Source organism: Symphalangus syndactylus, chromosome 9 (assembly GCF_028878055.3).
Source record: "Symphalangus syndactylus isolate Jambi chromosome 9, NHGRI_mSymSyn1-v2.1_pri, whole genome shotgun sequence".
Taxonomy (NCBI): Eukaryota; Metazoa; Chordata; class Mammalia; order Primates; family Hylobatidae; genus Symphalangus; species Symphalangus syndactylus.
The window spans coordinates 73,121,338-73,147,117 of record NC_072431.2 but is presented as its reverse complement, the minus strand read 5'-3'; the positions used below and the strand labels follow the sequence as shown (position 1 = coordinate 73,147,117).

The window sequence follows — 25,780 nt, the reverse complement described above, 5'->3', positions numbered from 1 at the left end:
GAATCTACAACAAACTGAAACAAATTAGCCAGAAAAAAAAAATCTCGTCAAAAAGTGGCCTAAGGACATAAATAGACAATTCTCAAAAGAAGATATAAAAATGGCCAGGAAACACATGAAAAAATGCTCAGCATCACTAGTGGTCAGGGAAATGCAAATCAAAACCATAACGTGATACCACCTTGCTCCTGTAAGAATGGCAATAATAAAAAAAATAAAAAAATAATAAATGTTGGTGTGGATGGAGTGAAAAGGAGACACTTCTACACTGTTAGTGGGAATGTAAACTAGTACAACCACTATGGAAAACAGTGTGGGAATTCCTTAAAGAACTAAAGGGAGAACTGCCATTTGATCCAGCAGTCTTACTATTGGGTATCTACCCAGAGGAAAAGAAGTTATTATTTAAAAAAAAAATACTTGCACATGCATGTTTATAGCAGCATAATTTGGAATTGCAAAAATGTGGAAACAACTCAAATGCCCATCAATCAACAAGTGGATAAAGAAACTGTGGAGATATATATATATATATATATATATAATTGAATACTACTCAGAAATGGAAAATCAAACATTGTATGTTCTCACTCATAAGTGGGAGCTAAACTATAAGGATGTAAAGGCATCAGGTAAAAGACTACAAACTGGGTTCAGTGTATACTACTCAGGTGATAGGTGCACCAAAATCTCGGAAATCACCACTAAAGAATTTACTCAGTCCCCAGCTCCTTCCTGCATTGCTGAGGAAGTGCGGCCCCGGGACCCCGCGGGTAGGCCTAGGGAACGGAGTCAGCCTCTGCAGCGTGTTTCTGCCTGGTGTGTGGGTGAGGGAAACCTAAGTCCGCCAGGAAATCGCCTTATTGTCACCTCGCACTCTTGTCCTCAATGAAAGAAGTTTGAAGATTGAGTGTCCTACAAGGTAATTTTCCTGCATGGATTGGGAGATACTGGGCATGGATGGGCAGAAGCCTTTGCAGGCCTGTTAGGCCTGTTACATTAAATATGAACATGGCTATACCTTCATGGTTTGATATTATTGGGCTTTCACCAGATTCACAGGAGGATGAATCTGGGATTAAACAGGCAGCAGAAAATATAAAAGCTTTGATTGATCAAGCAGTGAAGAATGGCATTCCTTCTAACAGAATTATTTGGGGAGAGTTTTCTCAGGGAGGAGCTTTGTCTTTATATACTGCCCTTACCATGCAGCAGAAACTGTCAGGTGTTACTGCACTCAGTTGCTGGCTTCCACTTCGGGCTTCCTTTCCACAGGGTCCTATCGGTGGTGCTAATAGAGATATTTCTGTTCTCCAGTGCCACGGGGATTGTGACCTTTTAGTTCCCCTGATGTTTGGTTCTCTTAAGGTTGAAAAACTAAAAACATTGGTGAATCCAGCCAATATGACCTTTAAAACCTATGAAGGTATGATGCACAGTTCGTGTCAACAGGAAATGATGGATGTCAAGCAATTCATTGATAAACTCCTACCTCCAATTGATTGACGTCACTGAGGCCTTGTGTAGAAGTACACCAGCATCACTGTAGTAGAGTATAAACCTTTTCCCATACCCAGTCTTCAAATTTCTAATGTTTTGCAGTGTTAAAATGTTTTGCAAATACATGCCAGTGACACAGATCAAATAATGTCTCCTCATGAGAAATTTATGATCTTTTAAGTTTCTATGCATGTATTCTTATAAGAAGACCCAGGATATACTATATTAGAATAGATGAAGCAGGTAGCTTCTTTTTTCTCAAATGTAATTCATCAAAATAATACAGTACTGCCACCAGATTTTTTATTACATCATTTGAAAATTAGCAGTATGCTTAATGAAAATTTGTTCAGGTATAAATGAGCAGTTAAGATATAAACAACTTATGCATGCTGTGACTTAGTCTATGAATTTATTCCAAAATTTCTTAGTCACCATGCAGTGTCTGTATTTTTATATATGTGTTCATATATACATAGATTCTAATACATAATAAGAATGAGGTGGTATTACATTATTCCTAATAATAGGGATAATGCTGTTTATTGTCAAGAAAAAGTAAAATTGTTCTCTTCAATTAATGGCCCTTTTATTTTGGGACCAGGCTTTTATTTTCCCTGATATTATTTCTATTTAATACTCTTTTCTCTCAAGGAAAAAAAAGTTTGTTTTTTCTTTATTGTCCTTCATAGCAGACCAAGTATTGCCTCTCTGCCATAGACAGCTACTGTCAATACATGCTGTAATTTGACATTCTGGGTCACAGATATAAGGTATTTAAAATCTATTTATGATTTATAGAGAAACCAGACATTAAAACTTCATGCACTACTTATTTCAAATTACTGTACGTTATCCAAATTTACACCTAGCTATTATGATCCTCAACCCAGGTAACAGGAATAATTCTGTGGTTTTATTTTTCTGTAAACAACTGAAAGAATAATTAGATCATATTCTAGTATGTTCTGAAATATCTTTAAGACTGATCTTAAAAACTAACTTCTAAGATGATTTCATCTTCTCATAGCATAGAGTTTACTTTGTACACGTTTGAAACCAACTACTGTAGAAGATGAGGAATCTATTGTAATTTTTTGCTTTATTTTCATCTGCCAGTGGACTTATTTGGAATTTTTCACGTTAGTCAAATTATTTTTTGTATTAGTTTTTCATGCAAACATAAAAATAGCAATCATTTTAAATTGTCAATTTTAAATTTTACCAGATTACTGGTAAAAATTATTTGAAAACAAACTTATGGGTAATAAAGGCTAGTCAGAACCCTATACATAAATTGTAGTTACCATACAGATTAATATGTAGCAAAAATGTATGCTTGATATTTCTGAACTGCGTTAATTTTTCTTCTGTATTCCAGCTGACCAAAACAATATTAAGAATGCATCTTTATAAATGGGTGCTAATCAATAATGGAAATAATTTAGTAATGGACTACATAGGATGTTAATGAAGCCACATGTTTATGTCTGGATTTAAAAATTTTAAACAATCATTTACTATGTCATTTTTCTTTACCTTGAAGAACATAAACATTTCACTTCTACAAATCAGCAAGATATAATTTCTGTCGAGAAATATTCCGTTGAAATGTTGTGCTGTAACATGGGAAAATGTAAATGTTTTTCATGATTCCTATCAATGTGAAATAAAATTTAATTCTGAAAAAAAAAAAGAAGAATTTACTCATGTAACCAAATACCACCTGTTCCACAAAATTTATGGAAATAAAAAACTTAAAAAAAAAAAAAAAAAGACTGAAAGGGAATTCAGTTCATCCAGCCTTGTTTTTCTCATTTTGCATATGCAGGAGAGAGGTTGGGGACAGTGCCAACTTCACATAGCCTTAAGAGATCAACTCCAGACCTCAAATCACACCCTCCGACCCCAAGCCCAAGGTCCTTTTTTGCCTCCCAGTATTACTCTGTCTCTTCAAACAACAAGAAAGAGCCAAGTTGAGAAGGAGAATGGTCACACCCACACCTAGATTCTATTCTCCTGGGCACTGCCTTCCCTGTGGGACCTACCTATTTAATTCCAGTGCTCATGTTATGTGCAAACCGTGGAAGAATGTGACCTTTAAATCTCTGTGCACCCCAGGAACTAGCAGACATTAAAAGTAATAATAATGGGCTGGGCACACAGGCTTGTGCCTGTGGTCTCAGCTATTCGGGAGGCTGAGGAGGGAGAATATGTTAAGCCCAGGAGTACAAGGCTGCAATGAGCAATGTTTGCACCATTGCACTCCAGCCTGAGTGCAGAAAAAGTAATAATGACAAAATAAAGAGAAATTTACCAATTACTAAGGAAGTCTAGAAAGGCTAGGTGTACCCCCTCTAAATCTAAAATAACAGTTTAAAAATAAAAATATTTCATTGGTAAAAATAAATAAGACAAAAACCACTTTCTTTTTACCCTGAGATAGTATGTAGAACTTGATTTTTGGTTCAAAGCACTTATTACTAAGCCTAACACAAATAATTTGGCAAATGGGTTCTAACAATAATGTCTCTCATGACTTAAAAAAGCCACTAATTTTACTTTTGAAATATATTTAATTTTTATATTAAAGCTAAGATGAGCCTATTATTACATGGAAAATTTGTGGTCTGCACATGCCTCCCCATCCACTGAGTGGTCTACAGTTTCTGAAAGTTTCAGAAACACTAATATAAGAATATTTTTTCTGATTGAATAATTTACGGTATTGTTTTCTCAGTGACTAAAATGAAATAGATTGGAATTACAAATCAGTCACTTACAATGTAATTTTAAATGTTATTTAATGAACACGTGAACTTTTTTAAAACTCATTTGAATAACTTATTTCTATTGACTTTTTTCTACTAGAAAATATATTAAAATTTCTGTTACTACAAGCCTATGAATTTTATTCAAATCTAAATATAGTGCTAATCTTAAAAGATCTCTTTGTTTAGGATTATGAAAGCCTATTCTCTATATACACTTAGAAGATAAATAACTGCTTTCCAGTAAACTCAATGGGGCAGCTGTGACTCACAATCATAACCTATTAAAATATTAATACTATTATCTAGGTAAAACTTTTAGGTATCTGCATGTTCAGGTTGTTTAACTTATATAATTCAGAAACTATAAATTTTTATAATCTATAAAAACATTTAAAAAGATAAAGTATCAATTTCTTTTTGTCAGTTTTGAAATACTGACATTGTTTCTAGTTGACATAACACTAGAATTCACATGCTGTGGCTGTAGAAAATAGAAATGTCATGCTTTACTTCCTACCTTCCTATTTCACACAAACAAAGCAGCACAAGGGAAGCCAGAAATGCTACACCTTGATTGCAAACAAACCAGAACCCTTCTAGAGACAATATATGTGTCAGCATAATAGCTTGAAATTCATGGCATCTTTTGTTGAAGTAGAGGCTCCAACAAAAGGCTGAAGTAATCAACAAAAGGCAGAATTAATTTGCATTCTCACAGAGTGTGTAAACATTCATTCCCTGTTCTCCACAACATGCTATTTTTTTTGACTTTTTAGTAACAGCCATTTTAACTGGTGTGAGATGCTATCACATTGTCATTTTGATTTAATCTCTTTAATGGCTTGAGATGTTGGGCAATTTTTTGCATGTTTCTTGACAGCTTTTATATCTTCCTTTGAGAAGTATCTATTGATATATTCTATGGTTTCTTCCTATTACATTTCTTATAGATTTTATATATTAATTTTTTTGTTGTATGCAGTTTGCAAATATTTTTCTCCATGCTGTAGCTTGTCTATTTGTCAAATTTCTTTTGCTGTGCAGGAGATCTAGTTTAATTAGGTGTCAATTTTTATTTTTGTTGCATTTACTTTTAAGGTGTTAGTCACAAATTCTTTTCAGAGGCCAGTGTCTACAAGAGTATTTTCTAGGTGTTCATATAGGATTTTCTTTTTTTTAATATATGCTTTTATTTTTCCGTGATTACAAACACAACTGAATATCAAATGCACAAAGTAAGAACTATATGGGGAAAAAAAGTCAGATACGTTCATATATATATTCAACTTTTCAAGGCTATTTCCACCCAGAATAACCTTGGTTTGCCAGGGCCAATAGAAAGAAGTCACAAAATCGCCTTTAGTCAAATTTGTGTGTTTGCTTTCTTCTATAATTCCAATACCTCCACCATCAATGACTTGAGATAGCTGTCAAGGTGTTACATTATCAGTGCCAGTGTCTTCACTCATTCTACTACAAAGGCTGTCACTTCACACTTGGAAGTTTGCACAGCCACCAGGCAGAGGCGCTCCTCACTTCCCAGACGGGGCGGCTGGGCACAGGCGCTCCTCACTTCCTAGACGGGGTGGTGGCCGGGCAGAGGCGCTCCTCACATCCCAGATGGGGCGGCCGGGCAGAGACACTCCTCATTTCCCAGACAGGGTGGTCGGGCAGACACGCTCCTCACTTCCCAGACCCATTGGCGGCTGGGCAGAGGCGCTCACTTCCCAGATGGGGCGGCCGGGCAGAGGCGATCCTCACTTCCTAGATGGGGTGGCAGCCGGGCAGAGGTGCTCCTCACATCCCAGATGGGGCGGCCGGGCAGAGGCACTCCTCACTTCCCAGATGATAGGCGGCTGGGCAGAGGTGTTCCTCACTTCCCAGACAGGGCAGCCAGGCAGAGGTGCTCCTCACTTCCCAGACAGGGCGGCCGGGTAAAGTCTTTCCTCACTTCCTATACCAGGCGGCTGGGCAGAGGTGCTCCTCACTTCCCAGACGGGGCGGCCGGGCAGAGACACTCCTCACATCCCAGATGGGACGGCCGGGCAGAGACGCTCCTCACTTCCCAGATGGGGTGGCCGGGCAGAGACGCTCCTCACTTCCCAGACCCATTGGCGGCCAGGCAGAGGCGCTCCTCATTTCCCAGACGGGGCAGCCAGGCACAGGTGCTCCTCACTTCCTAGGTGGGGTGGCGGCCGGGCAGAGGTGCTCCTCACATCCCAGACGGGGCGGCCGGGCAGAGACGCTTATTTCCCAGATGATGGGCGGCCGGGCAGAGGCGCTCCTCACTTCCCAGATGATAGGCAGCCGGGCAGAGGCGCTCCTCACTTCCCAGACCGGGCAGCCAGGCAGAGGCGCTCCTCACATCCCAGACGATGGGCGGCCAGGCAGAGACGCTCCTCACTTCCTAGACGGGGTGGCGGCCATGCAGAAACCGTAATCTTAGGACTTTTGAGGCCAAGGCAGGCGGCTGGGAGGTGGAGGTTGCAGCGAGCCGCGATCACGCCATTGCACTCCAGCCTGGGCAACATTGAGCATTGAGAGAGACTGTAATCCCAGCACTTCGGGAGGCCAAGGCAGGCAGATCACTCGAGGTCAGGAGTTGGAGACCAGCCTGGCCAACACGGTGAAACCCTGTCTCCACCAAAAACGTCAAAAACCAGCCAGGCGTGGTGGTGTGCGCCTGCAATCCCAGGTATTCGGCAGGCCGAGGCAGGAGAATCACGGAAGCCCTAGGCAGGCAGGTTGCAGTGAGCCGAGATTATGCTGCTGCACTCCAGCCTGGGCAACAGAGGGAGACCGTCTCAAAGGAAGGAAGGAAGGAAGGCCATATAGGATTTTCATAGGTTGAAGCTTCATGTTCAGTTTTTAATCTATCTTGAGTTACATTTTTTATATGCTGAGAGGTAGGAGTTCAGTTTTTTTCTTCTGCATATGACTAACTATATAGTCCATTATTTATCAGTACCATTTATTAGATGGAAAGTTATTTCCCCTTTGTTTGTTTCTGTTGACTTTGTCAAAAATAAGTTGGTTGTAGGAGTGTAGCTTTATTTCAAGTCTCTCTTTTCTGTTCATTGCTCTACATGTTTATTTTTGTACCAGAACCATGCTATATTGGTTACTGTCGCTTGTAATACAGTTTGAAGTCAGGTAAAGTGAGGCTTCCAGGTTTATTCGTTTTGTTTAAAGATGCCTTGGCTATTTGGGCTCTTTTATTCTTCAATATGAATTTAAAACCATTGTTTTTAATTCTACAAAAAGTTGCATTGATAGTTGGATAGAAAGAGCATTTAATTTACAGGTTGCTTTAGGCATCATGGACATTTTAATTCTATTGATTCTTCAAATCTATGAGCAAGGAATGTTTTCCATTTGTATGTGTTGTCCCTGATATCTTTCAGCAGTGTTTTGTAGTTCTCCTTCTAAAGATATTTTACCCCTTGACTCAATCCATTCCTACGTATATTATTTTTGTTTGTGGCTATTTTAAATAGAGCTGTGCTCTTGATTTTGTTCTCTGCTTAAATGTTATTCAAGTGTTGAATGTTATTCAGGGTGTATAGAAATGCCAGTCATTTGTGTACATTGATTTGGTATCCTGACACTTTGCTTAATCATTTTTTAGGCTTGGGAGTCTTTGGGAGAAATCTTTAACGTTTTTCAAGTAGAGAATTATATCATCAGTGAAGATAATTTGACTTCCTTTTTTCTTATTTGGATCTCTTTTTCTTTTTTCTTTATCTTGTTGGATTGCTCTGGCTAGGACTTCCAGAACTATGTTGAATAGGAATATTTAGAGTGGACATTGTTCTTATTTTTATTCATAAGAATGCATCAAGCTTTTTCTTGTTCAGTATAATGTTGCCTGAGGATTTGTCATAGATGGCTCTTATTATTGTGAGGTATGTTTTTTCAATGCCTTGTATGTTGAGAATATTTTTATGAATGAACATTAAATTTCCTTTAATGATTTTTCCACATCTATTGTAATAATTATATGGTTTAATCATTTTAATTATCTTTATATGGTGAGTCACACTTATTGACTTGCATATGATAAAACACCCTTGCATTCACGAAATAAAACTCACATGATTGTGGCAAAATAACTTTTTGATTTATGAACTCAGCTTGCTAGTACTTCATGACTTTTGTTTCAATGTTCATCACGCATATTGAACTATAGATTTTTTTTGTTGTCTTAACTAAATTTTGGTATCCAGATGATGCTGACTTAATATAACAACTTAGGAAGGATTAGTACAAGCTCAACTTTGTATACGTGGTAGAATTTAGCTGTGAATTCATCTGATCCAGGGCTTTTTATACTATGTAGGGTTTTTTTAATTACAAATTTAATTTTATTATAAATTTTTCTTCTGTTCAAGACTTCTCTTTCTTCCTGGTTCAGTCTTGGGAGATTGTGTGTATACAGTTTATCTATTTTTTAAAAATTTTCGGCCGGGCGCATTGGCTCACGCTTGTATTCCCAGCACTTTGGGAGGCCGAGGCGGGCGGATCACGAGATCAGGAGATCGAGACCACGGTGAAACCCCGTCTCTACTAAAAATACAAAAAAATTAGCCGGGCGTGGTGGTGGGCGCCTGTAGTCCCAGCTACTCGGAGAGGCTGAGGCAGGAGAATGGCAGGAACCTGGGAGGCGGAGCTTGCAGTGAGCCGAGATTGCGCGACTGCACTCCAGCCTGGGCGACAGAGCAAGACTCCATCTAAAAAAAAGAAAAAAAAAATTTTCTAGTTTGCATGCATAGAGATATTTATAGTAGTATCTGAGGATGTTCTGTATTTATATGGGATTAGTTGTGATTTCACAAATCTAACATTCAAATACAGAATAAAAGTTTCAAAAAAATTCAACATTCCCTCACAATAAATCTCTGAAAAAAATAGGTACAGGACAAATGCATCTCAAGCCAATAAATGCCATGTATAACAAAAAAATGCAAAGCTAACAACATACTAAACAGGAAAGTGTTGTAAGCTTTTACTCTAAGAGCTAGAACAAGACAAGGATGCCCACTTCCTTCAGACTTACTGAATGTAGTACTAAATATTCAAGACAGAGAAATTAGAGAATAAAATAAAAGGAATCCAGATTGAAAAAACCAAAAAGTTAAATTATCCCTCTTTGCACATAATATAATCTACAGTATAGAAAAAACTAACACTTCACTAAGAACCACTAGAACTAATAAACAAATGTATTAAACTTGCAGAATTTAAAATCAACATTAAATAGTATCATCTTTATACATTAAAAATTAACTACCTCAAAATGAAATTAAAAAACAATCCCATCTACAATAACTGTAGTAACTATACTTTGAAATCAATTTAATCAAAATGTTAAAACACCATACATTATAATCTAAAGAACATTAAAGTAAAAATTAAATAATAAACAAATGGAAAAATAGTACTTATTCACGAATTGGCCTTATCAGTACAGCTAAAACTGTTATTACACAAAATGATCTACAGATACAATGCAAACTCTATCAAAATACCAATGACATACTTAATAGAAATTTTAAAAAAATATCTAAAATTTGGTAGGGCATGGTGGCTCATGCCTATAATCCCAGCACTTTGGGAGACTGAGGTAGGCGGATCACCTGAGGTCGGGAGTTCGAGACCAGCCTGAACAACATGGAGAAACCCCGTCTCTAGTAAAAATACAAAATTAGCCAGGCATGGTGGCACATGCCTGTAATCCCAGCTACTAGGGAGGCTGAGGCAGGAGAACTGCTTGAACCCGAGAGGCAGAGGTTGTGGTGAGCTGAGATCATGACACTGCACTCCAGCCTGGGCAACAAGAGTGAAACTGTCTCAAAAAATAAATAAATAAATAAATAAACAATCCTAAAATTTATATGGTACCACAAAAGACCCTGAATAGCTAAAGCAACCAAGCAGAAAAAATATAAAAAAATAAAAATAAGCTGAAGGTATCACTATACCTGACTTTGAAATATACTACAAAGTATAGTAACCAAAACAGTATGGTACTTGAATAAAAACAGACACATAGACCAATGGAGCAGAAAAGACATCAGAAATATATCCACGTATTTAAGCTAATTTATTTTATAATTTCTTTAAAAAAGGACAGTCTCTTCAATAAATGAGGTTGAGAAAACTTTATATCCACATGCAAAGAAATAAAATGAGACCCTCTTCTCACACTATATATAAAAATCAACTAAAATTAGATACTTAAATGTAAGGCTTAAAACTCAGAAATTACTATAAAAATATAGAGTGAAAGCCCATTACATTGATCTAGGCTGTGAGTTTTATTATTTAACCTCAAAATCCAAGGAAATGAAAAGAAAAATAGATAAGTTAGATTACTTGAAATTAAAAAGCTGCTTCATGGAATCTGATACAATCAACAAAATGAGACAACTGAAAAAAATGGGAGAAAATATTTGCAAATCACACGTGGGACAAGGGGTTAATAACAAAAACACATAAAAAACTTAAATGACTATACAACAAAAGACAAATAACTATTAAAAATGAGCAAAAGCTTAAATATTTTTCAAGAAAAGACAAATGGTCGAGATATATAAAAAATGCTCAATATCAACTATAATGAGGACAGTAAAAAGAAAAACTAGGAGATTATCAACTCCCTCCTGTTAGAATTACTCTTATTAAAAAGAAAAGAAAGTGTTAGTCAAAGTAGGAAGAAAAGGAATGCTTGCACACTGTTGGTTTGAATGTGAATGAGGAGTCACTATGAAAAACAAAAATTTGTCAAAAAATTTAAAATTAAACCACAGTACAGCAATTTTACTGTTATATATCCAAAACAAGTGAAATCAGAATGAAGAAACATTTATGCTTCTATGTTTTCTGCACCATTCTTCACAATTACCAAAATGTACAACCAACAGTTCAAAATTTATGAGTAAATAAAGACAATGTGGCATATATACACAATGGAATACTCTTCGTCTTTAAAAAAGAAATTTCTATTATTTTCAATCACATGAATTAACCTAGAGGACATTATATTTTTCTACATGAGCCAGGCACAAAGATTATTTTTCATGACTTTACTTACACAGGGATTCTAAAAAACTTAATCCCATTAAAGTAGAGAGTAAAGTGATGACCACCAGATACCAAGGTATTTAGAAAAAAGGGGGGTTTTGAAAGATGTTGGTCAAAGAATATATAATTATAGTTTAATACAAGGAATAAGTTTAAGAGATCTTTTTGTACAGTATAGTGACTACAGATCATAATAATGTAGTTGTGCTTTTGAAAAACGTTGACAATGTCACATACTCTGACCACAAAATTGTTAATGATGTGAGGTAAAGCCTTAATTACCTAGAATTACCAAACATCATGTTTTGCAGAATAAAGTATACATTTATTTATTACAAATGATAATGGCATGAAAGACACTAAAAGGGCAGCTGTTGCTTATGGTCTCATGACTGGCCACCCTGTGAGCACAATAAACAAATTTGCATAAAAATAACAGAAAATGTTTAATCCAAAAGTTGCCATAATCTTCAAAAGTTTTCTAGAGAAAATGACCAAGAAGCTGACTATAGTTAGGTGACAAAAAGCAAGAACTGTACATTCACCTTCACCCACTAAAAAAATAATGAGTGAAAAATTCCTCGGAATTGTAATATCAATGTAAAAAAGAAATATTATTCCAAACATCACATCAACAGAAGTTATTTTATTATTTTGCAACCTTTAAATTCACACTTAAAAATAAAAGATTCTACATGGAAATGTATGTTATGCTATATCATAGAAAATTAAATTTAAAATTCTTCACTTACCATTTGCTCTCTTATAATTTAATTTCTAAGATGTATTTTCTAGCAAATTTTATATTTGCCACAATATATTTGCACTCCAGCCTGGGCAATAAGAGTGAAACTCTGTTTAATAACTCTGTTTAAAAACTTAATAAGTTTTCCCTTTTACAAACAAAAAAAAACAATGCTAACTGATTTAATCCTCTCACCTATGGACAATGTATGCCTTTTATCTTAGTTAACTGATCAGAAAGTTATATTGATAAGCACTCTCCAATAAAAAGCAATTTTTGAGTGCATTAAAAATACCAACTTTCTCATCAAAATCTACAAAATACCGTATAAAATGACATGGCATGAAGACAACAGTAAGAAAAGTGTAGCCATCACATAGAAAAAGAAGAAGGGCTGCGATGAATACACAGAAGTCACATAATAAGACAAACAAAACTAAAAGTAATTAGGAAATAAAAGAACCAAATTTCTTTTTAAATTCAGCAAGATTTAGCTTTGCAGCATGGAAAAAAAATGTTATCTGCACATGAAGAATCAATGTTATTTCTTCACTATTGGTATTTTCCATCTCTGACTTGAAGTTACAAACTAACTCCAGCAGGAATGTTTACAGGTTATTATGGAGCATCTGTTACACAGCAAGCACTGTCATATTTGTTTGCCACATTTATATATAAAAACATCCTCATGAGTTATGAAGCATTCCTAGTTCTTACCTGAACAAATTGGCCCAATAAATAAATAAATTTACTTATGTCAATTATAACAAGAGAAAAGAATAAGAAATATAGGCTTATATAGGATTCTCCAATTAAAAGAACAAATGGAATGTTCTAACTAAATACAATTAATAAACAATTTTGGAAATATATCTAAAACTTATCTTGTGTGCAGTACTAAATTTTATAAAAATCATTCTTATAATCCATGAACAGCTCACATAATAAATACCTCATAACATATAAAAGAAAAAAATGATAAGAAACAAGAAAATTATAGGTCTAGCATGACTAACAGGCAAGTAAAAACAAAATTTGCATGGAGAGATTCTGAATCATAAGTCAGAAGATTTGGCAGTAATGAATTCAACACAAAGCAGAGTATAGATTTACTTTCAGCATTTTTGAAGTTGTCAGTTGTCTAGTACATTACTTTATTAAAATATTTGTTTTGTTCCAATATTACTCTTTTCTTTTGAAAATAGGTACAAACTCACACTCACACAAAAAGAGTCCATAACTTTCTTGCACCTAACGTTTATTTTTAGAGTAATATATGGGTATAGTTAACTCTATGTAAACCAATATTAAAATTCTGTTATGTTTGCAGGCAGAGAGACATGTTCAAAGAAAAATACATAACAAAATTTTTAAAATGTTTAAGCAGAACTCAGAATTTTAAGACTCAGGATTTTATTTATACTTGTATATAATTTTTATTATACCCATGAAAATGACCCTATAGTCAATAGCAATTTACTTGTACATTTTAAAGTAACTAAAAGTGTAGAATTGGTTTGTAATACAAATGATACATGCTGGAGTTGATGGATATTTCATTTGCCCTGATGTGATTAATACATATTCATATGCCTGTATCAAAATATGCCATATATAGCATAAATATATACGCACACTATGTACCCACAAAAGTTAAGAAAAATATGTTTAAATAAGAAAAAAGAATAAAAATTTAACCTATGGGAACAATGTTCTTTAAGTTCTTTAGTTTAAAGTCACTGGCAAGAGAAATTATTAGAGATGTTAGTCCACTATGTGATTAAATAGTACATTGTTACTATCTTTTACCAATACCCTTGAGTAAGGTGGGATAGGTTAAAGTTAGTGGCATAATAACACTTCATTGAATGCACAATGGTCTTAACATGTTAAAAAAAATTTAATTAAAAAATTAAGTTCACAATAATCTAAAATTTTTAAAATGTGCTGCATTTTAATACATAAAAGTACAATTAGTAAAATGATATATTACTAATTTTAATTTAATTTTAACTAAAATAAAAGATATTTTCACTAGAATGCAGAATATTCCTCTGAACGCCTCCCTCATACATCATTCAATATTATAAATTAAACACAAAGAGCCTCTCCACTTAGATTTTTATCATGCACCCTACACTGTAATGTCTTTACTCTTCCATAGAAAAGGTAAAAAATATTGCCCACCTAACAAAAAACAATGTCTCATATCTTTGATGAGGCAACAATTGATCACATGCTTTCACATGTGAATACAATAGGAATGAAGAGCATGAAGTAATTTGAGTTGAATTACATCATTCACTTTTTAAAAATTTTGTAATTTTTTCAAAGAAAAAAGTATACTTTAAATGTAATTATAACTAAAAATATTTCTACCTCTTTTAAAGTTATATACAAATAATTTATCTACCAACTTTAATTTTGGATTATTTTCTGTACTCAGCACACTCATTAAGTGCAATGTCTAAAGTGTCAGTGCCTTAGATATTTCTACTGTGAATTCTCTGATATTTACACACACTTAATTTTTGATTAAATTTCTTTTATACTTATTGAATCTGCAAAAATATATTTTAGTATAAGTCCCCTGGTGTTTTCTAAGCAGTAGTTTTTGAAAAACGTTTTTCCAAATATATTACATTTGCAGTTTTTCTCCAATATAAACTCCCTGATGTTGATCAAAGTTTGAGCACTGCTTCAGGATTTTCCTTTAGTGCATAACGTGTACAATAAAATCTGTGATACAAGTAAAGACACTACAACCCTCTTTATGTTCCTAATGTTTGTCTTCAAAATGAAAACCTTCTTCTCTTTAAAGGCTTATATTTGTCAGGCACAGTGACTCACACCTATAATCCCAGCAATTTGGGAGGCAGAGGCAGGTGGATCATTTGAGGTCAGGAGTTCAAGACCAGCCTGGCCAACACGGTGACAGCCAGTCCCTACTAAAAATAAAAAAATTAACCAAACGTGGTGGTGTGCGCCTGTAGTCTCAGCTACTCTGGAGGCTAAGGCAGGAGAATTGCTTGAACCTGGGAGGCAGAGGTTGCAGTGAGCCAAGATCACACCACTGCACTCCAGCCTGGGTGACAGAGCAAGACTCCATTTAAAAAAAAAAAAAAAAAAACTTTCATTTTCTGATTTTACACTAATTGCTTTTATAATGCTTTTATTAAGCACTAACTCTCTAATGTTGAGTAAGATGTAAGCAGATATTAATGGCTTTTCCACATTTATATTTGTATAATTTTTCTGAAGTGCCTTCCTGTGCTATAAGGTGTGAAAATTAAAGTTTTGCCACATTCTTCACACTTCTGGGAGTTTTCTCCAGTATAAATTATCTTACCTACAATTAAGCATGACAACCATTTAAAGGCTTTGTACCATTCTTCATATTTTTAGGATTTCTCCCCAGTATGATTTCCTTTATGTTTAGAAAAGTTTGAAGGTGTTGTCAAAATCATTGTCACATCTTTCAGGTTTGTAAGTTTCCAGTATTAATTTTCTTATGTTTAGTAAAGTTTGAGATTTAGTTAAAAGCATTGCCACATTCTTCACATTTGCAGGATTTCTCTCAAATATGAACTGTCTTATGTGGAGTAAGGGTTGATGATAGGTTAGCTTTGCCACATTCTTCACATTTGTAGGGTTTCTCTCCAGTATGATTTTTCTTATGTGCAGCAAGGTTTGAGGATAAGTTAAAACTTTGCCACATTCTTCACATTTGTAGAGTTTCTCTCCAGTATGAATTATCTTATGTATAGCAATGTGTGAGAACTGTTTAAAAGCTTTACCACATTCTTTACATTTGTATAGTTTCTCTCCAGTATGAATTACCTTATGTTTAGTAAGCGTTGAGGACCGGTTAAAGGCCTTGCCACATTCTTCACATTGTAGGATTTCTCTCCTGTATGAATCTTTTTATGGTCTGTAAGGTTTGAAGATCAGTTAAAAACTTTGCCACATTCTTCACATTTGTAGCATTTCTCTCCAGTGTGAATTATCTTATGTGTAGAAAGGGTTGAAGACTGGTTAAAAGCTTTACCACATTTTTCCCATTTGTAAGGTTTCTCTCCTGTATGAATTTTCTTATGTGTAGTAAGTTTTGAGGATCGATAAAAACTTTTGCCACATTCCTCACATTTGTAAGGTTTCTCTCCAGTATGAATTCTTTTATGTATAGTAAGAGTTGACACTTGGTTAAAAGCTTTGCCACATTCTTCACACTTGTAGGGTTTCTCTCCAGTATCAATTTTCTTATGTGTAGTAAGGTTTACATATAGGTTGAAAGCTTTGCCTCATTCTTCACATTTATATGGTTTCTCTCCAGTATGAATTATTTTATGTGTAGTAAGGGTTGAGAACTGGCTAAAAGCTTTTCCACATTCTTCACATTTGTAGGGTTTCTCTCCAGTATGAATTTTCTTATGTTTAGTAAGGTTTGAAGATCAGTTAAAAGCTTTGCCACATTCTTCACATTTGTAGGATTTTTCTCCAGTATAAATTTTCTTATGTTCAGTAAGGTTTGATGATCGATTAAAAGCTTTGCCACATTCTTCACACCTGTAGGGTTTCTCTCCAGTATCAATTTTCTTATGTGTAGTAAGGTTTACGTATAGGTTGAAAGCTTTGCCTCATTCTTCACATTCATAATGTTTCTCTCCAGTATGAATGATCTTATGCGTAGTATGGGTTGAGAACTGGTTAAAAACTTTGCCACATTCTTCACATTTGTAGGGTTTCTCTCCAGTATGAATTAACTTATGTTCAGTAAGCTTTGAGGCTTGGTTAAAAGCTCTATCACATTTCTCATATTTGTAGGGAATTTCCCCAGTATGAATTATATTATGTGTAATAAGGGTCAATGACTGGTTAAAGGCTTTGCCACATTCTTCACATCTGTAGGGTTTCTCTTCAGTATGAATTCTCTTATGTCTAATAAGGTGTGAGGTCTGGTTAAAGGCTTTGCCACATTCTTTACATTTGTAAGGTTTTTCTCCAGTATGAATTCTCTTATGTTTATTAAGGGTTGAGGACCAGTTAAAGGCTCTTCCACATGCTTCGCATTTGTAGAAATTCACTCTATTATGGATTCTTTTATGTTGAATTGGGTGTGAAAGCATGCAAAATATTTTGCCACATTCTTTACATTTAAAATGTTTATTTTCAGTATGTCTCATCTTCTGTATATTTGAATTTGAAATTTTATGGAAAACTTCTACATATTTATTACATTGAAATATTTTGCTCAAGGTGGCTTTCAAACATTGGTTAAGTCCACTATAATTTCCTTTGTGCTGTTTACACTCAACCACACTTTTACAGCCGTTTCTTAACTGTAAATTCTCATATCTACATTTTCTATATCTTCTTAGGGTCACTTTTTGGAAAGAATCTCTTATGTTCTGCTCTGGCCCAAGGTGTTGGGCAAAATAATAAAACATAACTGAAAGAAATAAAAATAACAAATTACTTCACTTGCTCGACTCAGATGAATATACTTTACAAATCTAACCCATAAAGTTACACAAACTACGTAAGCAAGATGACATAGCAAAATACCACAGGTTTGAATTCCTTCATAGACATATAAATGTAACCAAAGCATATTGACCAAAATGCATTTGTAGAAAATTTATAAATGGGGCCAGGAGCGGTGGCTCATGCTTGTAATCCCAGCACTTTGGGAGGCTGAGGCGGGCGGATCACAAGGTCAGGAGATCGAGACCATGGTGAAACCGCATCTCTATTAAAAATACAAAAAAATTAGCTGGGCGTGGTGGCAGGCGCCTGTAGTCCCAGCTACTTGGAGAGGCTGAGCCAGGAGAATGGCGTGAACCCAGGAGGCGGAGCTTGCAGTGAGCCGAGATTGCACCACTGAACTCCAGCCTGGGTGACAGAGCAAGACCCCATCTCAAAAAAAAAAAAAAAAGAAAAGAAAAGAAAATTTATAAATGAGTTAAGTGTGTGCAGTGTTCCAGGTTAGCACAATTCCAAAAGCCACATGGAAGGAAAAGAAAAGTTTATTACATTTACCCAACACAGCTCTTTTTGCTCCTCAGTATAACATAGTGTCTTTAGAAGTACATTACCAACTTTTGCTTTCTTTTTCAAAAGACAAGAAAAATAACACACCCACATTTTTATTTCTGGCTTTATTTGGTGCTTTTGCTGACACTGGTTTCTGTCTCCAATGACATAAAGTGCTGAAATTAACAGTGATATACTTTGGAGTGACATTTTGAGTCTGCTGAGATCAAAGGTAAATGTTACAGCAGGAAAGAGGCTGTACTACAGAGAGGGAACAGTTGTAGCAAGTGATGACTATTAAGAAGAAACATGAATAAAGTCTTTTAACTAAAAAACAACTAGAACATTTCAGACAAGACACATCCTAAGAACATGTTTGAAAGACTCTATGGATCTCTAGCTAAGACAAATGGTTTCAGACTTTGCCAGGACAAAGCTACATTATAGACACTGTGACAGGTAGCTTGTTTTTAATGTTCAAATTTCAATTAAAGATTACAATGTATACAAAATTTTAGGGCAACATAGCTCTATCAAATACTATAAAATTTTCAGAAAGCAACCATTAAAAAAATAAATTAATTTTAAAAAGTTAACATAAATTGAATAATACGCCATGAATGAAATAGAAACACAGACAACTGGCCGGGCGCGGTGGCTCATGCTTGTAATCCTAGCACTTTGGGAGGCCGAGGCGGGTGGATCACGAAGGTCAGGAGATCGAGACCACGGTGAAACCCCGTCTCTACTAAAAAAATACAAAAAATTAGCCGGGCGTGGTGGCGGGCGCCTGTAGTCCCAGCTACTCGGAGAGACTGAGGCAGGAGAATGGCGTGAACCTGGGAGGCGGAGCTTGCAGTGAGCAGAGATTGCGCCACTGCACTCCAGCCTGGGCAACAGAGCGAGACTCCAGTCTCAAAAAAAAAAAAAAGAAACACAGACAACTATTAAAAATCATAAAAATTGGGATAACAAAAATACTAAAAATATCGAAAAACAGAAATTGTGGAGGTAAAAAATATAAAAAAGGAACTGAAAAATTATAAGAAAAACTGATGTAAAAATGAAAATGGTTAACAAAGAAACTGGAATACACACAAAAATATTTACAAGAACATATGTAAGCACAATTTTAAAAGTCACAGACAAGAGAATATTGTGAGTTGCAAGATAAAAGTGGCATGTTATTTATAAGCATAGTCTTATGAGGTAATGAGTGAATTTCTCAAGAAAATGTTGCAGGTCAGAAGGGAACTGTGTGACATTGTCAAAGTCCTGAAGAAAATAGCTGTCAAGTGAGAACAATACCAGCAGCAAATCTGTCCTGCCAAATAAAAAGAAAAAGCCAATCCAAAATAGCCAAATCCTGAAAAGGTATATTGGCACTGCATATGCCTTACATATGCAACTATATTTCAAAATTATAGTAGCAAAAACAGAATGGAATATGGAGAAAAATAAACAACAACAAAAAAACCAATGGCACAGAAACCACTACTCACACATTTCAGACTTGATGCAAAAACAGAATTTAAAAAACTGTTTAACATAGAGTTTCTCAAAATTATGCATATTTGTGTGTCCCCCAAAACAACAACAACAAAAAACCAGTCAGATTGTGCAGTCTTTTATATCCCATGAAGAGGACGTTGGCTTTCACTGTGAAATTGAAGACAGATCACTAAAGGGAAAGAGGAATCTTTAGAGAATTGAAAAACAATACAAAATATGTCCTTTGTGAGAGAAAAATAAAAAAAAACTCAGGCTTTCCAGAAACTATTTCCTTAGAACACAGCTTACCAAATCACATTTTAAGCTGTGGCCTTCTCCTTGGCCTTTGACCTCTTCTCTGTGCCATCTGTGTATTCACTCTCACTTACCTAAATGTTTAGCTACCATCTCATGTCTCTTCATATTCCAGGGCTCTTTTCCTTGCTCCAGACAGGTAATCAGGTCTGGCTTAGAGACAGCAATATCTGTTTTATTGAAAATAAATAACATAAATATTGCACATATTCTCCAATTACCAACCTAGTAATGTGCTCAGTAAAGATAATGTAATAGAATATTCTAGTAAATTAATCCCCAAATGCTAATTTATAACAAAAATTACTAGAGATTTAGAAAATATTTTAAATTTGTAGTTTCTTAATTTCACTACCTGGTACTACTGAATCAAAACAATTGTTGTCGGGAATTAGATTTTAAGGTGTGTGCAACAATATTTTATGCCAATAAATTTCTAAAATTACCACTAATCAAGACTGAATGATAAAGATCAGCTCAGGAATGTGGAAAGTTATGGTAAAGATGAAATGTCTTGAATAAACTATTTTCTACAATGACAAATCTAAAAGATTTTTTTGAAAACAAGGATCTGAAACTCAATTTATGCAAAGCATAAATCACCAAAAACATTCTACAAAAAAGAGAAATAAAACCTTTAGGGTATATTAGAAAATGTGTATTGAAGTTACCCTCACCCAAGAAAACCAGGTTTCTGTAGTTCTCTAACATCACATGCCTATATAAATTCTGCTGTGCAGTGTCCAGGCATTGCCACTCCTCCAAAGAGAATTCTATGGCCACATCCATAAATATCAATGGTCCCTGAAAAACACAAAAACACATACATATACAAAATCACATACATTTACCAAGTGGTCATGGGCGTAATTTTAAATTTCAAAGTAAAATAAAACAGTAAAGAAAACTGGTTCTGACATAGGAGTGAATGAAATTATTCATAAATTCATTTTTAACACAGAAATATTTTCTAATGTATTATCTAACCCTGAGAAAAGAAAGTGGCATAAGAGCCACAACATCAAGGCCGGGCGTGGTGGCTCACGCTTGTAATCCCAGCACTTTGGGAGGCCGAGGCGGGCGGATCACGAGGTCAGGAGATCGAGACCACGGTGAAACCCCGTCTCTACTAAAAATACAAAAAATTAGCCGGGCGTGGTGGCGGGCGCCTGTAGTCCCAGCTACTCGGAGAGGCTGAGGCAGGAGAATGGCGTGAACCCGGGAGGCAGAGCTTGCAGTGAGCCGAGATCGTGCCACTGCACTCCAGCCTGGGTGAAAAAGCAAGACTCCGTCTCAAAAAAAAAAAAAGAGCCACAACATCTGTGTATATATGGTACTTTTCTGGATAATACAGTATAAATTAGGGCATAAACTCAAACATGTCTATTTTTAAATGCTATATCTGCATCATACAGAATGAGCTGTGTATATTTTTGAGATGAAAAAGATATGTTGAGTTAAAAGGTACCTCGCAAGTTTTAATGTGTACAATAAACTTCAGATCTTGTTAATGCAGATTATTTTTTCAGAAGATCTCGAACAGTCTGATGTTCTAAATTTCTAACAAGCTGACCAATAATGTCAATGTTTTTGGCCCAAGAAGAGTATTTTGTCAAACATCCAGTAAGTGGATGAGCCTGTGTTTTTCCCAGTTTTTCTGGCCTGTAAAAAGGGATGACAGCTTTCATTTTCCTAAGGCAGATATATGCACAGAAAACCTAAGAAAGAAAGGCAGCTGCCAGATTAAATGTGATGGTTTACACGCACATCAGCAGCAAAAAGATACTTAATAATGAAGACAAAAATAATTATAGTAAAGAAATCTGTCCAAGAGCTCTTTAACCAATTGAATCATTAACATCAACCGCACTAGGACAAATTTTTGTAATGTGCTGATGCACACAGAAAAATGCAGCATCGCTGCTGTGATATCAATCTCAAAAGTAAATCAGAGTTTGAATTTAACCATAAAAAAACATGAGTTTTATGGAAACTTCAAGATACAGATAATTCGTATGTTCTGTAATTTTTAATAGTGATTTTAAGTAGTCTTTCTTTAGCACCCTAAAGAGCAGGTATCTATCTCCTAATAATTTGTTTCAGAACTTTCTGGGTAATAAATACCATTCTGTTCGAAAAAGCATTTTATTAATTGTGTTCTGCATAGAGCTAATGGAGAACAGAGATGGATCCTCAACATTACATGTTCTCCTTCTTTACTAAAGACCCCAGCTTTTCCCCAATAGGAATCTTGAGTAGTCACACCTTCCCATGTTCAACAGCCACAGAGGGAACATTTTTCATGTTGCAGATTATAAATTCATAATGAGATATCTACATGGCATATAAAGAGCTATGATGTAGAGATGTAGAGAAGCCTCTGGTATGTAGGAAAAAATATTTTTCAGAGACCCTTGACTATCATAAGAATTTTAAAAAGTAGTTAAGACAAACTCATTAGAGAAGTAAAGGTTTGCAAGAACTAAACGCATGGCATTCCAGGAGGCAGAGTGGACACAGCTCTCTATCTGAGACACATTAAGCTAAAAAAGAGGCCATGTCTTCCTCTTTCTCCTCTTTCTCTGGGATTCCTTTTAAGATGAGATTCTACGGACAAGTTACACCTGCATGTTGACAATATGCTTTTAAAGGTGTCAGCACCACTTGTTTACCTGCCACCACCACACCCACAGGCAGAATGTCCAAGACCTGCAGAAAAAGTCTGCCCATTTTTGTCCTTTGTAAAGAAGAGATTCAGGAAAAATAAGCTGCTCCATGGAGATAAAAATGTAAGTTTCCAACCGGGTGCGGTGGCTCACGCCTATAATCCCAGCACTTTGGGAGGCCGAGGGGGGCAGATCACGAGATCAGGAGATAGAGACCATCCTGGCTAACATGGTGAAACCCCCTCTCTACTAAAAATACAAAAATTAGCTGGGCGTGGTGGTGCGTGCCTGTGATCCCAGCTACTCGGGAGGCTGAGGCAGAAGAATCGCTTGAACCCGGGATGCAGAGGTTGCAGTGAGCTGAGATCACACCACTGCACTACAGCCTGGGTGACAGAGCAAGACTCCATTCCCCCAATCCGCAAAAAAGTTTCCGGCTGGGCGTGGTTGCTCACGCCTGTAATCCCAGTACTTTGGGAGGCCGAGGCGGGCGGATCGAGAGGTCAGGAGATCGAGACCATCCTGGCTAACATGGCAAAACCCCGTCTCTACTAAAAATACAAAAAATTAGCCAGGCGTGGTGGCGGGGGCCTGTAGTCCCAGCTACTCTGGAGGCTGAGGCAGAAGAATGGCGAGAACCCGGGAGGCGGGGCTTGCAGTGAGTGGAGATCGCGCCACTGCACTCCAACCTGGGCAACAAAACGAGACTCCGTGTCAAAAAAAAGAAAAAAAAGAAAATAAGTTTCCTCGTTGCTGTCCTAATGTGCCCTCCACTGCCACAGACACCAGTAATTTCTGCTACAGTAATGGAAATATGGGCCACACTGCCCTCTCCTTACCAAATCCAAATAGGTCCAGCCCTGTGAACACCCTTTACTGAAAAAGAAAACTTAACTGTCAGGCTGGGCATGGCGGCTGACACCTCTAATTCCAGCATTTGGGAGGGAGAGGCGAGTGGATCACTTGAGGCCAGGAGTTCAAGACCAGCCTGGTCAACATGGTGAAACCCTATCTCTAACAAAAAAACAAAAAAATTACCGGTATGGTAGTAAATGCCTGTAGTCCCAGGTACTCGAAAGGCTGAGGCAGGAGAATCACTTGCACCTGGGAGGTGAAGGTTGCAGTGACCAAAGATCATGCCACTGCACTCCAGCCTGGGCAAGAGTGGGTCTCAAAAAACAAAACAAAACACAACTCAATTCACATGAATGTATCTTGAACAACTCATACGTGATTCTGTCCTCACCTTAGAGTCACATGAGAAACTTAACTAAAACAACATGGATGCTTCCACCCAGAGTAATAAACATGTGGAAAGGGCAAGAGTAAAGAGATTTCTGCAAATTGGTCATGTAATCCTAATTAGAAGCCTGGGCTAATAACCACTTAGGTAAGCACTGCCTTCCAAGCATTAATGAGCTTATAAATCACTTGGTGATTTTGGCCCCACTCTATGTAATGAGATTCTGCAGGTTTGGAAAGGGTCCATGAATGGGTGTTTCAAACAAGTCCCCTGTGAATGCTCCTCCTGGGCTCGTTATTAGCATTAGTTAGAGAAAGCAGGCACAGCAGAGTCCCTTACACTCAGCATTCTCGTCACGACACAAATACTTCTAGTTCAAATGAAGACAATCAATTTTCATATTCTTTGCTGGCTCTTTAAAGTTTACAGAACAAACAGAAGGCAGCCATATCTGAATAAATCTGCATTTGAAAAACATTTTCACATGTACGAATGCAATGTTTATAAAGCAGGTACTATGTGCTGAAGAGGATATTACAGAGCACTTTACTGGGAATTACACATTATGTGATTTAATCCTCATAACACCTTGGGAGCTGGTACTAAGTGTTTAATAATTCTCAGGATTTAGATTAAAAGTGCAGCATTTTTATTTGTTCTGTTTCTCTGTCACTGATTTTATTTAAATATGTACAGAATAAAAAGCTAAATATAGACAGAGGAGAGGGATACAGAAAGGAAAAGTTTAATGTAGCTTAAAGAAATTTTAATTGTGTTTATTTTAATTTTTTGTGACTTGTGGAGCAACTATTGCATCTGCAGGAATAGAAAACAGGTTGCTAAATGGAATATCTCTCTGCAAGCACCAGTTTTAGTAAAAATTTAAAAATTAAGACTCACATTTTTTCCATTTATCTGCTTTTGGGTTTCAGAAAATTGTGCGCACTGGCTCTAGAAAGGCTGCAGGATTCACCATCCAATACTCTGATCTCTTCTAATCAGTTCTGTGAGACAAGGCTCCAGGGTGGGGCCAGATCTAAATAAGGCCTCCAAAAAGGGTGAATTTGAACAGGGCTGGGGCAGAGAGTGGACCCTATGTAGAATTCTGCTCTCTATGCCACTGGGGTATTTCCAGTTCTGTTTTTCCTAAGTTTACCTAAAAGAAAACTAAATCACACAGTTGTGAAATTTTAATCTTTTTTAGCCACTGCCCTGTCAACTTTATAACATATGCTAATAAGCAATTTAAAAAAATCTCTTAGGGTTTTGTAGGGTAATTTTATTAGAAGATAAATATGTATTCTTAGCAAGGTATAAGAAATAAGAAGGATAATAACAACGCTTGTGTCCATAAACATCCACTCAAATGATGACATCAGAAGTTACAAAAATATAAAGAAAGTTGCCCAAATAAAGCCCAGTTTTTTCTTTCACACATCTATTCATTGTGCTAACCACATGATGCTTAATTCAACCATGTTGAATTCAGTTGCTTGTCTAGACTAACAGTTCCTGGATGGTAGGGACAATGGTGCTTCATCTATTTTTCTATTGGCCATATGAAATGGTAGCAATTGGTTTATCTGTTTGAGTCTCCAGACCTCCTCCTTGTTTTTCACTGAAGTACCAGGAAACTGGAGAAACTCTCATCTGGGTACCAAGCAAAGACAGCTCTTATATTAGGGGAGGGACAGACACAGGATGACTTATTTCTCTTACACTGAGACAGAAGCAGAATTAACCGCTCTTGTCAGCCTGACACAGTTCTGCCATGGACATCCTCAAATGTCTGAGAGATGCCTAGGTGATTGTGAGAAGATTCCCAGTGACCTGGGCTGATTGCTTAAGCATAAGCCAAGCAGGGCAGACTCAGGCTGATTCTAAATAGAAAATGGAAATGCCCTGGTGGACCTCCAGAACCTGGATCACC

The 25,780-nt window shown here is 36.3% G+C and overlaps 2 protein-coding genes across 2 annotated transcripts in view; one reads left to right on the top strand and one right to left on the bottom strand.

Moving 5' to 3' along the window:
* The first annotated feature begins 750 nt into the window (after positions 1-750).
* LOC129489873 (acyl-protein thioesterase 1-like) lies at positions 751-1,874 on the top strand. Its single transcript, XM_055293051.2, has one exon. The coding sequence runs from the start codon at positions 961-963 to the stop codon at positions 1,504-1,506; it is 546 nt and encodes a 181-aa protein (XP_055149026.1). The 5' UTR covers positions 751-960; the 3' UTR covers positions 1,507-1,874.
* A 13,500-nt stretch (positions 1,875-15,374) lies between these two features.
* ZNF117 (zinc finger protein 117) overlaps positions 15,375-25,780 on the bottom strand; it is a 35,557-nt gene continuing 25,151 nt past the window's right edge. Inside the window, 6 exon segments of the mRNA XM_063608894.1 lie at positions 15,375-15,551; positions 15,553-15,592; positions 15,920-15,998; positions 16,001-17,551; positions 20,016-20,111; positions 20,619-20,745. Of these exon segments, the coding sequence (XP_063464964.1) occupies positions 15,504-15,551; positions 15,553-15,592; positions 15,920-15,998; positions 16,001-17,551; positions 20,016-20,111; positions 20,619-20,745 (1,941 nt within the window). The 3' untranslated portion in view covers positions 15,375-15,503.